The sequence below is a fragment of the Magallana gigas genome, chromosome 8, assembly GCF_963853765.1.
Source record: "Magallana gigas chromosome 8, xbMagGiga1.1, whole genome shotgun sequence".
NCBI lineage: Eukaryota > Metazoa > Mollusca > Bivalvia > Ostreida > Ostreidae > Magallana > Magallana gigas.
In genome coordinates this window covers 32,589,628-32,603,297 of record NC_088860.1, presented here as the reverse complement: position 1 = coordinate 32,603,297, position 13,670 = coordinate 32,589,628, and the positions used below count along the sequence as shown (strand labels likewise).

Genomic DNA, 13,670 nt, shown 5'->3' with positions numbered 1-13,670 from the left:
TGTTACATTTTGCGTCAGTCTATGATGTCAGATACGGAAGTTAGAGATTTTAGCCATAAAAACCAGATTCCCTTAAAATATTAAAATATTGCATACCAACATTATTATCTTGCATGTAGATATAATCATCTTGCATGTTGACATAACTTTTCTTGATTATTGCATATTTTCTCTTGCATACAGGGGGAAGAAATATGTCACCATAGATTATGGCCCAAAGCATATTTGAAAATTTTGAGGCAACAATGCCAGCCTCCACAAACCAATACAGTATTCATTCATATACTTATTAATCGTCATGAAAACACAGAATAACGAATAAAGAATTAATGATCGAATCTTCTATCTTTATTGCAAATGATCACAGAAACATTCTATAATCTTATTGAGCCACCAGATCTGAAAAACAAAATTAAAAACAAATCTAAATTAGAAAAAATTTCTAATCTATACAAAAATATATTGTGTCTTTATATAGAGAATAACAATACAAAAATAAATCAATCCTTTGACTTACATCAGTAACCTAACTTATTGACACAGATTGTTGTTACAGGAATATCCTGATGGACATTGACATGTTCCACTGACGTATGGTTTAACACCAAGTGTGTTTCCACTTCAAATAAAACAAAAACAAGAATCCATCAATCAGCTTATATATATATATATATATATATATATATATATATATATATATATATATATATATATATATATATATATATATATATATATATATATTTATGTTGTTACAGGAACATATGGATATTTGCAAGCGTTTGTATCAAATAATTGAAGTAACGATTGAATCATTGGGCTTATATGCATGTAAATTTTGCCACCTTCACCCGTCCTGAGTGCATGCAAAGGAAAGTTCTTTAAACAAAGCTCTCGCCTACCTTTCTCCATAATTACACACATAGTGATAAGCTGATGGATGTGTAAATCCATCCAATGGGTTACAGAACGCTACAGCACAACCAACGTACTCAGTCTCCGCCCACACAACCTTGTGATTGAAAGTAACAAATGCAGTTGTAAATCTACACAGACATTGTTTGTAGTTTTGCAATTTCAATTTACCAGAAGCTTTTATAGATGTATACATAATTATGTTTTTAGTTATGCAGTTAAAAAAGGTATGTTTCACCACTTGAAATTGTAAACAGTGAACTAAAAACACTTATCTATATAGCATTTGATTGTTAAAACATACATGTTAATTTCCAAATCTGCATACCTGTGTATAATGACCACAAAATTTTGAGGGAGAGCAGGTGTTAGAACCATAATTGTAGTAATTTTTTTCGTTGTCCCAAGAATCTACTGCCGTTGAAGGTGAGACCTGTGCTGTTAAACAGAGAATATACCATAAAGCATGTTTAACATCTATAAGACTAATAAGAATATATAGCGGTAAAATGAAAGCGTGAACTTCAGAAGGTGACAAGTACTATTAACTTCATTCCTGTCATTGAAAAGTATTGAAAAATTAGGCCTAGATTTATTCGTATCACATACCAGTATTCCAGTAAAGATTTTCGCCAACTTCTTGAAAACTTGCCTGTTGATTTCGATATGGGTTGTGCTCTGTTGTACACTTGTTGGCATAGTTCTGAGCTACAATGGCCAGCTCGGCGCTCCATTTCTGGTGAAAAAAGTGTTTACATTATTCTGCTTTAGTTATTTGTGCAATAATGTCTTGATATTGTTTAAACATAAAAATAAATTTTAAAAATTGCATTTTAAACCTTTAAAATGCAATGCTTTTTTCATAAATGAAAGGACGTCTAAATCTAAAAAAAAATAATGTTTGTTATACAAAGTGCAAGGTATAGACAACTGAGTGCCATTGACAATCTGTTTTATTTGTTGAGATAGCGACTGTCTTAAATAATCAAAGTACTGAAGTACTGAAAGCCGGGCTCTTTTGGTGTGTCTTTATGCAAAAATGCTAAAAATGATTACACTTACCAGTTCTTTCATATTGGCGGCTGATGGGTTTACAATTCGTCGCTTTGCGTTATGAGCCTATGGTTTATTTTTTCAAAATAAAATGCTATTATAATGGAGAACATAATATGTATAATTTAGCATTTAAAATAAATGTAGCAAATATTTATCTCTGTTGCTAATAAGGTAAGAACACTTGTAAAATATAACCAAGATAAAACTTACATCCAGAAATCCTTGTTCAAACTGCGTCAAAGCTGATGCATAGGAACACACGTAAAGAGCAAGCAGTAGCATCAAACATGGCGACTTCATTGTGATTCAGCTGCGATTCTTTCTTTAAAAGAATTGAAAGTGGTTATATCGTAGTTTGCAAATGCTATATATATAGTAAAATTACAATCGATACCAACCATCTGGGTTTTTTTTTTGCTGTTGTTAACTTTGCACTTTCAAACAAATAAATTTACAAAAATCAGTTAATACATTTGAACTTCTAATCAGATTTTCCCAGGTACACTATCATTACTTGTTGTAACAAACAGGATGTTTCAAAATAAATTTGGTTAATTTACCAGAAGTCAGCAAATTATTTATCAATATTTTTCAATTAAGATAAGATTATGTAAGTATTTGAGGAAAAAAATCGTAAGCGTAAATAATATGATATTATGTAGTACTTTAACGTTATATCCGTTCCCAGAAGATGACAAAAGTTGGGTGTAAAATCATTACTATATTTGAAAAAAAAATATCTGTACTTTTGCTGTTTTTTTAGTTGGAAATTAAACTTGGCCTTTAAAATGAAATATAGAGCAATTATGTTGAAAATTTTCTTATTTTGATTGGATATTTATTGTTTTTGTTTAAAAAAGATTAAAACTATTAAACAAAGTAATTGCACATACTACTAAATACTTAAATTGTAAATCACATTTATATTCAACCTTCTTTGAAATTATCCACGTGTAGAATATAACTTACTTCACTCCCAATTATTGTTGACTGTAACTTTTTCATAGCTCAGTCATTTCTTGCATTATTCTATGATATTCTGTGAACAGGCAAGAATGACACTGTAACGACGGCAAAAAGGAAACTTGAATGACTATTCATGTAACTTATATTACAAGTTAATTTATTCTGAATTGTCATCTTTTCAAATATCTCTGAAAGTTCATTGAGGCCCGGCCTTAATCAAAGTAAGATAATGAACATAATAAATAAAATTGAAAGTTTTATTGTCACTAAAGAACTATCACTTTTAATTGCATTGAAATATGGGGATGACGCTTCTGATCCAACGACATCTATATTTAACAAGAATAGAATTCCTGGGTCCCCCGCCTGTCAAGCAGTATACTAGTATCGACTAAGGCTGATTTAGGAACTTGACCAAGGTATTAGTGGTATAAGCATTTGGTATCAATTTCATGCAAATCCGTCAAAATTTGTACGCATGAGAGCGCTTACAAGGGGAATTTTGGGATAAAACGGAGTCATTATTGTGGTCAAAGTCCCATAACTCCAACAAAAAGTATCGACCAATGCTGATTTTCGAACTTGACCGAAGTATTAGTGGTATAAACATTTGGTATAAATTTATTGAAAATCCGTCAAAATTTGTAGGCATGAGAGCGCTTACAAAAAAGTGTGACGGACGGACACACGGACGCACGGACACACGGACGCACGCCCGGCATTTCTATGTCCCCGCTCCGCGTTGCGGCGGGGGACAACAAAAATAGTCTGATGACTTGATCTCTAATAATAGAACGGAAAATGTATAGCAGCTGCGCATGCAGTATCGATGTTAAGGCAAAATAATTACAACTCTACTGCAGCAGCACATCAAAAATTCCCAATGAAAGTAAATAAAAATTCGTTTATGTTGATGTAGACCAGACTTCATTTTTTGGTTCCATTTATGTCTTTATACCTTTTTTTGTTTGTCACATAATCTGGTGTACATATGTTACATTGAAGCTTTAAAATTCAAAGGATATAAAACTATCTATAAAAATCTAAATTGTTATAGTTTTATATTCTTTAAATTTTAAAACTTAAATGCAATACATTGCAGTTATTATAACATTTTCAAAAACGGAAATCTCGGTAATCATTTATTCCACACATTTTCTGTGTACCATATTGCCGATATGACAACTGTAATGTTTAGCGTGATATGTCCCTGTCATGGCGGTAGTGTTTTTTGATCGAACACCCTAAATAATGTAATTGATTGGCAATACAAGTACGGACGGTGGATGTTATCGATAAAAGTTATTATTTACATAGTGTATACCGCGGCTGTAGAATAGAATCGAACAATTCGTACACTGGCATGAACCAAACTGCTGATGTGACTTACATGAGTTTTGTGTTCGTGATATGAGCTCACTTAGAAATTTTACAAAGTCTTTTAGTTACCATACTACACTCTACTATACTTCGTCTAAGGGCTGAATAATATATCATCACAATTATAATGAATATTTTGTGTCAAAATGTGCCATAAAGACTCAAACAAAAGAGGTTTTGGTGAACTTTCCCCGGATATGTCAAGGTCATTCAGTGAAGTTGTTCAATCGTCCAAACAAATCCAGAGATTGCCCATTCTCTGACCAGTCACCAGCTATACCCACACAAACATCAACCCCAGAATACGACAGGACTGACAACCCTACATTTGTTGTAACAGACCCACTTACTTTGTGTGATGATGACATACAGCGTATTACTGTAATGCTATTGCTGTAATGTCGTTCTGAGCGCTGAACTAGCAACAATAAATACTAAAATTCAAGACATTGTAAATTTTAAAGCTAAAGTTCACAAAATCACTCAGCCACTGGAGGAAAACGTTAACGTTTTAGAAAAACCAAATAAAGACCTCTTTCAAAAAATAGATGAGCTTGAACAAAATGGTCGAAGCCCTTTTGTTCGAGTGGCTGGTATACCAGAAACCGCTGACGAAAACACGAGTGACAAAATTCCAGAGGCAGTCTCGGCAGTTGGTATCCCTCTACAGAAAGATGATATTATTGTGTCACCCCATATAGGCAGGCCAGATCGAAATCGAACATGCCCAAGACAATTTATTGCCATATTAAAGTTTGTTGATCTTATCATCTCATCAAAACCTCGGGAAAACACGGGCACTCGAAATGTGTTTATCAATGAGGACCTGACCAAATACCGGGATAGACTCATGTTCCTTGGCAGGCAATTGTGCAGAAATCACAAACTGAAATCGGTATCTTCCTCCAATGACAAAATTAAAGTTTATGATCTCAACAATCGCGGCCATTACATTCGGAGAAAGTAAGATCTGACTCAATTCGGTCACGTGATAATCTGCGATTAAACATCACTATGTGTGTATGAATGGCGAATTGTTATGTGCAGTTTTGTTGACTCACATTCTCACGCTCGACACTCAGGTTTGGGTGTACACTAAACCCTGTAAAATATTAAAAATCTGCAAAAGACACCTTCAGTCTTCAATACCGTGTTTCTTTTCTTACAATTTACTTTGTGTTGTCTATTCAGTCTGTGTCGAGTTTTTTTCACTCAAAGATTTGGAAAAAACGGTCTTTTGGGTTTTCATTATATTGTGTTTATTTTCTTTCATAAATTTTTGTATGAATTATTTTATTATTAAACATGAACTTGGAATAAAATGTAAACTTGGTATTTAGAAAATGCAAAGAAAATTATTCAAACGTAAAGAAATTTTCCTAGCATGTTATTCATAGTTAAAACTAGAGACGAGCTCGTTGCAAGCAACGATTAGGTTTTCCGTCGTAGCTGCGTCATACTTGTGACGTATTACAAAAAATTGATAGCTAACCATAGTACAAAATTAGATGTATAAACACTGAGAAACAAAGTATTATATTCGGTGCTAGAGAATTCGTCTGGATCTGCATCGGTCGTGTGCAGTACGAACCGGGTGAGGGAATGTTGGCGTAAAATGTATAAGGTATAAGGTTGTGGCGCGCTGTGGGCCGTAGGCTAAAACGAAGGGTATGTTTGCCGTATTCCCGAAGGTCCACCAGTATACAGTTCCAGAGAAATAAACAGGCAGTTGATGCAGGATTCCACATAAATTGGACGAGACTCAACGATGGCAACATTATAACAATTTAACAGACAGACATGTTACAAACAAGTCGGATATGGCCAGTAGTGGCCTCCGGACTCAAGACTCTGGGAGAGTCGGACGTGGCCGGGGCTGGCCGCCGTATTCCAGACTGCGCATTGACAATTGTACATAACTATTTATAAGAATCTTAACAATGAGTATAAATTGACAGGTAATGATATAAGTAAGCTGAGTGAAAGGTTCACAGATATAAAATAATTAAATAAACTCAATGAGTCTTTGATGTCCAAGAAATGATAATTGCACAATATTAACAGTCCTTGATACATGATACTTTGTCTCTTTGAAATCACATATAAAGTCTGAAAAGTGTCAATCACTAAATAAATAGTAACTTTGTAAGAAATAAACTGTGAGATAAAATTACGAAACAGATGTTGAATTTTACAAGTAAAGTCCAAAAAAAAATATAATTGAACAGTGCATTTTGCACGATGATACTACATGTTTATAAGCAAATACAGATCTTAACACGTTGTCTCTAGTTTGATTTGCCGCATTTTATTCACAGAGTGGGACTGTGGTTATGTTCGGTACGAAGGTAAAAAGACCATTGGCAAACGTTTTACACGCATTTTTATCGAGCACCAATGAATCTCTTAGTGTATATGCGGAGATCCTGGAAATTTTTCAGGGGGTTTTGAAGAATAATTTTGTATTTCGAGGAGGGGAACATGCGCGGACCAAAAATTTTTTACGGGTGGGGGTTGAAAAGTCAGACGGTTATTTGAGTTTGCCAAGGGATGTCCGATGCATATTTGGTAAGTTTATAATGTACACGTAATTGAAAGAAATTTCGCAGGGGGGGGGGGGGGTCTGGAACCCTTCCACTTCTAGATCCGCGCATGGAGAAGACCGATGCCGGTAATTTTACTGTAATTTTAACCATTTTTATTTAATTAGTCATGTTCATAATTATCAGAAAACCAATATTACCTTTCAAAGCAGTTAAAACTTAAAACTTAAGATTCGAACCATTTAGTCTCGGTGAGTATTGCGTCCGCGTACGAAAGAAATGGCAATTTTCAAGAAATTCGGATGGACGATCTGTGTCCTAGGTCGTCCATCCGATTCTTTTTCAGACTAAAAGCTACAGACCTGCAGTTAGAGAGTGTCAAACTCTTATTGATTATGTCAATTTGTTTGTCTCAAAGAATCATTTTTTAAATCATTAAAGTTTTACCTTAAAAAAAAGAAAGAAATCGGGCACAATTTTCAATGTTAGCATTTTACAATTTTATGGTCTAATAAAATTTCAAGAAACAACTCTTCATTGCTTTATCCGAAATATTGCGTGAAAAAAAAATTTACATCGCATTTTTTAAATTACAAAAGGATATTCAAAATGAACTTGGATTAACCGCTAACAAACAGGCATAAAGAGAGACTGGGAACCAATTTTTCTCTTTTTTTACATCAAAAGAAATTAAAAAATAAATCAAAATATAATTTTTCTTTGTATGCGTTAATGAATATGTAGATCAGCAAGGGGTTCTTTGTCGTGCAAGCACCTACTTAACAGATTGTTACACGGGTCTACAACGATGACAAATATCGAAAAGGCAATATTGTGGGTGAAGGATGAATGTGTAGTTTGTTTTTTAAGTTTATTTTTGATACATGTAATTATATTTATCTGGATCGGTTATGTCTGTTGGTTTGTTTTGTTTATTAAAGAGGGGAATAAAGAAATGAGTAATTTCCAGGCACGTAGCATCGTTTTTGAAAGGGGGGGGGGGCAAACTCATCCAACAAATCTTGACAAGCAAAAAAAGAAAAAGAAAAAAGAAGGATTTTTTATTTTTCAAAATTTTCAAAATTTCACTCATAATTTCATGATTTTTATACCATTGTTTTTATATGCTACCAAAAACGGGGGGGGGGGGTCAACTCCATGATAATTCATTTTTTTAATGTAAATTTTAAAAAAATAGTTGCTGCGAGAAAAAGTGGGGAGAGGACATGTTTATGTAATATAACATGCGAAACTGATATCATTCCACCCACAAGCTTGAAATAATAAAATAATTTTAATGAAAACAATATAAATAGACGTCATAAATCCCAAATCAAACGACATATTACCACTTGATTCTGCGCGTCTTTTTAATGAATTTATAAACAGCGGCAAATTCTAAAATTTATTGTTAAAGGTAATGTTAGCTGCAAGTCTGTAGACCTTGTATGAAAAATTTCGGATGGTAGTCAATTTTTCCGGGATACAGGCCGAGCGGTACATATAATCAGCTAAGGTAACTAAGAATGCTACGAATAAAATACTTTGTTGAGTAATGAAAGCTTTTAAGAAAGCAATACTTATATTTGTTTAAAATATAACACCCCAATACTTCGTCTTACATTCGCTATTTCTAGAACAAGCAGAACCAGTATCAGTCTGACCGGCCTCACCATATACATTGTTGGAATTTAATTGTCCTAGCATTGCATTGCTCTGCATGTACACAATTTCTTTTAAAAATTAAACACTTAAAGAGTTCATCTATATGGCTACACATAACGTACACACGTGATTCAAAATAACCCAGACGGAAAACGGTAAAGAAATCAGTCATTGAGTCTACATTTTATAGAACTTGTAACAAAAACACATTGCGGGTCTGAATGTTTGTTGATATGTCAATCTATCAATATACAGTTTGTTAATTATTTTCCATTGCAAAGGCTACAGCGTATTTGATGAACATTGAACAACATTTTTTCCATGCCACTTTTTTCCATGGAAGATATAGCGAGTACAAGTATAAAGCTTTTATAAAATTTATTTAATTACCTCTTTAGAATTGTGTATGGAATAAATAATTTATAAGTTGCTGCTGAAGGTTGTGTTGTATTTTCGTTTGTAGATGTAAAAATCGTGAAACGCGGGGCAAGTCATTATTAATATCCCTAATAACCGTAACTTAAAACTAGCGGCTTTGGATTCAAATATTATCGTATACGAATATTAAGTTCACTTTTTAAAATCATCTCCACGATGATAATTATATTATATCCATCGCAAATCAGTATTTTTTTTTGCTTTTATCGGGAGCTATCCCTCGTTCGTTTCAATTGCTAGCGTACATTTGTCATGCCAGTAATACACATTGTGCTTTATAAGACGGCCGTGTATACGTATTGTAGAAAAGTTGAGTTTAATTACCATGCATTGGAACCATTTTATTAACACATCTCCCAGTACTGAAACAATTCAAAATGTCTCTGTTTAGTGTTACAGTAACACAGTGGGGCGTTAAACGTGTACGTCCAGCTCTACAAGCACATGCACCAGTCTGTCGTCTAGGCGACGGCCTGAATACAGCTAGCGACTCGCCTATCGATCGGTTACCTGAGTCTCGCAATGCATCTAAATATAGACAGGGGCACAGTAATGAGACAAACAACTAAAATAAGGTCAAAGAGGTTCATCTTTATGAAATGAAAATGTACATATGAATAAAAACATTTGGGAAATTTATGTGGAATTATTTTTGCGCGCTACATGTATCAGTTAGTGCCTTACAAGAGGCCCTTTCATAACCTCATAAACGTGCGCACCCCCACAAAAATGGACCGAACTGACAACAATTGTTTCTGCAAATACTGACTATAAATTACGAAAACATTAAATTGAATACCATGGAAGGATTCAAAATTAATTTCTTTACAACTTTGCTTCAATAATGCATTAGAAATTTTTATTCCTTTTTAAGTTATTGACAAGAAACTTTGGACGCCTCTAACTCCCTAATTATAGGGGCCAGCCCCTTTTTCGGTATACCGAATGAAAGGTCTGAGTAAGACCAATAACTTTTAAAATACATGTTATAACACATTTTTATCAGGTAGAAAACTAACACGGAATATACGCGAATTTTTTTGATTTTTTTTCTTACCTTTGTTTCAACATCTATACCACCCCTTTTATTTGCATTTAAATAATAAATAATATATATCTCGCACAAATTCAATGTATTAGCTTCCAAACCAGCCCATCTTTGAGACTCTGCCAGTCATCGTTAAAGCTAAACCCCCCTGGACAAAAGAAGTCGTTAAATTTTACTAAAAGGGGAATAACTCAAAACCGGATAGGGATTTTCCTCAACTAAAATATGCAACGACAACATCACGCGGCATGTTATCAGTCCTGAAAATTTCAAAACAATTGATGAACAAACGAGCGAGATATTAAGGATCAAAGTTGGCGTCTAGAAGAAAAAAAAAATAACTAGAGCAAAGCTCGTTGCAAAGCAACGAGTGGGTTTTCCGCTAATGTCGAAAGCAACGCTAGAAGTACGTCTAAGAAGCAGAGTTCTTAATCTAGTAACAAAGAAACCTAAGTACAAAAAGATAAAAAAAAATCGAATGATTCTTGGTACAACTTAACATGATCCGAATGTTTTTAAGTACGAACTAACCAAAAACCCTTAACCATTTCAAGAACGACTTAACAAAAAAACAATGTGTTTAAGTACGACTTAACAAATTTGACTTCATTTTAGGTAAAAGTTTACTTTACCTTGAACTAACATCTTTTTTCTTAACCCAGAATGCAAAATTAAAATTTATGTAAAAAATCAATTTTGTTTAAAACATAATTCTGAGCAACTTTTCCTCTTCACTGCTTTTCAAAAGGTTGACCTTTCGTACTGTGTGCTCGTTGCGTCATTAATTGTCAGAAACTTATCGATGTAAAGTTTACTTTACTGTACTTCTGTGAATATTTTCTATGTAAAATTACTATGAACCAGACAACATTGAAATGGTGAACATTTCAAAGGGCCCCGCTTATGTTATTTCAGAGAATTCTGTTTTGACCTTGACCTATAACTTGAAATTTTTCCAGCTGGCATAAAACTTTTAATTCAATTTCATTCCCCCTAACATACATGCATTTTTGTTCAATCTGACCAAGATTAAGCATATTTGGAAAATAATCTACTATTTAAAACTAATTTTAAAAAGATCTGCTATGACCTTCACATTGACAGACTTGGTTCAAGGTCACTGCACGCCATTAACCAATAAACTCTGTAAAGGTAAAATATTAGCCAAATAGGGGCTAAAAGGAGAGTATATCTATGCTCTTAAAATATGGATTTTTGTGTGATCTGATATGACCTTGACTCTTCATCTACAAATATTATTCGAGGTCATTGCATATATTTTGAACAAAGGCATCATGTGGGTGAAGTATGAGGCTGAATGGAGCAAAGGGAGAGAAGATATACTCCGGACAAGGATTTTTAAAAATATAATTCTGGTATGACCTTCACAGTTTCTTTTCACTGAAAATAGGTTCAAGGTCACTACACACCCTTTCACCCTTTACTCAAAAGCTCTGCTTATGTGAAGTCTGAGCCAAATAGGGGTTAGTAGAAATTATATATGCTCTCAAAAAAGGATTTTTGCATGATCCGATATGATCTTCACCCGTTACCTAGAAATTTCATGCAAGGTCACTGCACATCGTTTAACCATAGAGACACTCTGTGAGTATTAGCCAGATTGGACCAAAGGGAAAAAAGATATGCCCCAGACAAGGATTTTATATATATAATTCTGCTATGACCTTAACCTTATACCTAAAAACATGGTTCACGGTCACTGCACATCCTTCAACCAAAGGAACCCTGTGGATGAGGTATGAGCCAGATTGGGCCAAGGGGAGAGAAGCTATGCTCCTGTCAAGCCATCTCGGATGGACAGACGGACAAATTGATCACTAGAAGGCGCCCGCATAAACATGCCTTTTTATCTAATTTAAAATAGTATCCATGCTATCTGCCCTTGGTGAATAGTCATCAAAACCATTCATCAGCAGAATTTGATTTCCCTCATTTTTAAGGTGGTATGGGACATCTGTCGATATTAATGTGGATTAAAGTACTATATAATTGAAAAATTTTCACCGGTTTAGAATTTTCAAACTTTACAATATCTAACCAAAAAATAGCTTTTAAAAATATTTGAAAAGGTAAAAATTGTAAAAACCCCAGCGGGATTCGAACTCATGACTTACAGGTTCCTAGTAAACCCTCTAACCCACTGCGTTAAGGAGTAAGGTGAGCATTTTTGAAAAGAAACTACTTGTACTTATATAATTACACTTTATTTTATTGTTTATTTCGATAAACAATACGTCACAACATGGAAGTGTCCCATATCACCTTAAACTCGGAACACCACTGACCTAATAAGATCGCCGCATTAAATACAAAGTTTGATTTAACTCTAATTTGTTTATTATCAAGAAATTCTGCATCGCTGACAAATAAAGTTTTCTTCTGTATAATGAAATACCAATTAACTGACTATTCGGACAATAGCAAGTTTATTGTCCCACTCCACAACAACTATTTCCCTTGGCTTTGCCTCATTAGATAGTTGCTGTCTTGGGGGACAATAAACTTGCTATTGTCCTCATACCCAGTAAATACTAAATAGGCATATAATATCCCATCCACCTACATTTCATGTTATATAACCTCCCGTTTGTAACCTTCAATTTCACTGTAAAGTCAACACATCTGTCATAGCCGCAAGTTTCACAATTTATTTCTGCTTCTCATGTACTTAAAATTAGGGGCCTTAATATTGCTTACCAATTCCAACAAGAGACATCCCTCTAACTAGTGATAATCATTAAAATTCATTTCATGAATCTACGCAACAATGATAAACCTTCAAGTACAGTCACTCTCAATTTTACAAAAATATTGACGGTACTTAACCGAAACTGTTCCTTGTACCTTTAACTTAGTACACTAACATTTTTATGAAAAGACCGTTTGTCTTAGAATAAGAAAGCTAATGCAATTCTGAGAAAAAGAATACCACATATTGCCAATTCCATTGAGGTTTAATAAAAATATGGCCATTTAATTGAACCCACCATTTCCAATTTCCTTTAGTAAACACAGATTTACAGGGTTCTCCATAGTAAAACATCTTTACCTGACCTTTTAGAGGTCAACTGTTGTTCAACCACTTTTAAAAAGAAACCTTATTCAATACAACATATGCCTACATGATATAATCATGATAAAAGCTTCACATCACTTAGAAATACCCTTACATGTATACCCCCCCCCCCCAATCTTTTGATTTTCATAAAAAGTCATGGTTTGAAATGTTTTACCTAATTTTATGAAACGTGTGGCAATTTCCTTGAGTAATTTCTCACACATATTTGAAAACATTCATCAATGATTCTAAAATTTGATCTTTATTTGTTTATTGTATGATTTGTACCATTTTAATTAACAAATAGACAGCTGTCCTGCTTGTGATTTCTTGTTTTCATGAAAAAAGTAAGCTAACAATCATATTTAGTGAATATCTAATCTATTCTGATTTCTAGTCTCCTTCTAACCATGCTAAAACAGTAAGTTACAACCTACAAGTTAGACATCTGCCTTAAATTAGAATTAAATTCAAACACACCCAGGTAGCTGAAGACAGAGTTGATTTCAATGAAAAATGTTCAAATTTGACATGTTTTTCTACTTTTTTTCTGCATATATACCTTAGAAAGGTAGAAATA

At 33.7% G+C, this 13,670-nt stretch overlaps 1 protein-coding gene across 1 annotated transcript; it reads right to left on the bottom strand.

The window, feature by feature from the left end:
• Window positions 1-517: 517 nt before the first annotated feature.
• On the bottom strand, window positions 518-2,293 carry LOC105326117 (peptidase inhibitor 16). The gene is made up of 6 exons (XM_034474795.2): window positions 2,182-2,293; window positions 1,978-2,034; window positions 1,525-1,651; window positions 1,244-1,353; window positions 903-1,012; window positions 518-619 (listed from the first exon to the last, which is right to left on the bottom strand). The coding sequence occupies exons 1-6, from the start codon at window positions 2,269-2,271 to the stop codon at window positions 532-534; spliced, it is 582 nt and encodes a 193-aa protein (XP_034330686.2). The 5' UTR covers window positions 2,272-2,293; the 3' UTR covers window positions 518-531.
• Between the last annotated feature and the right edge of the window lie 11,377 nt (window positions 2,294-13,670).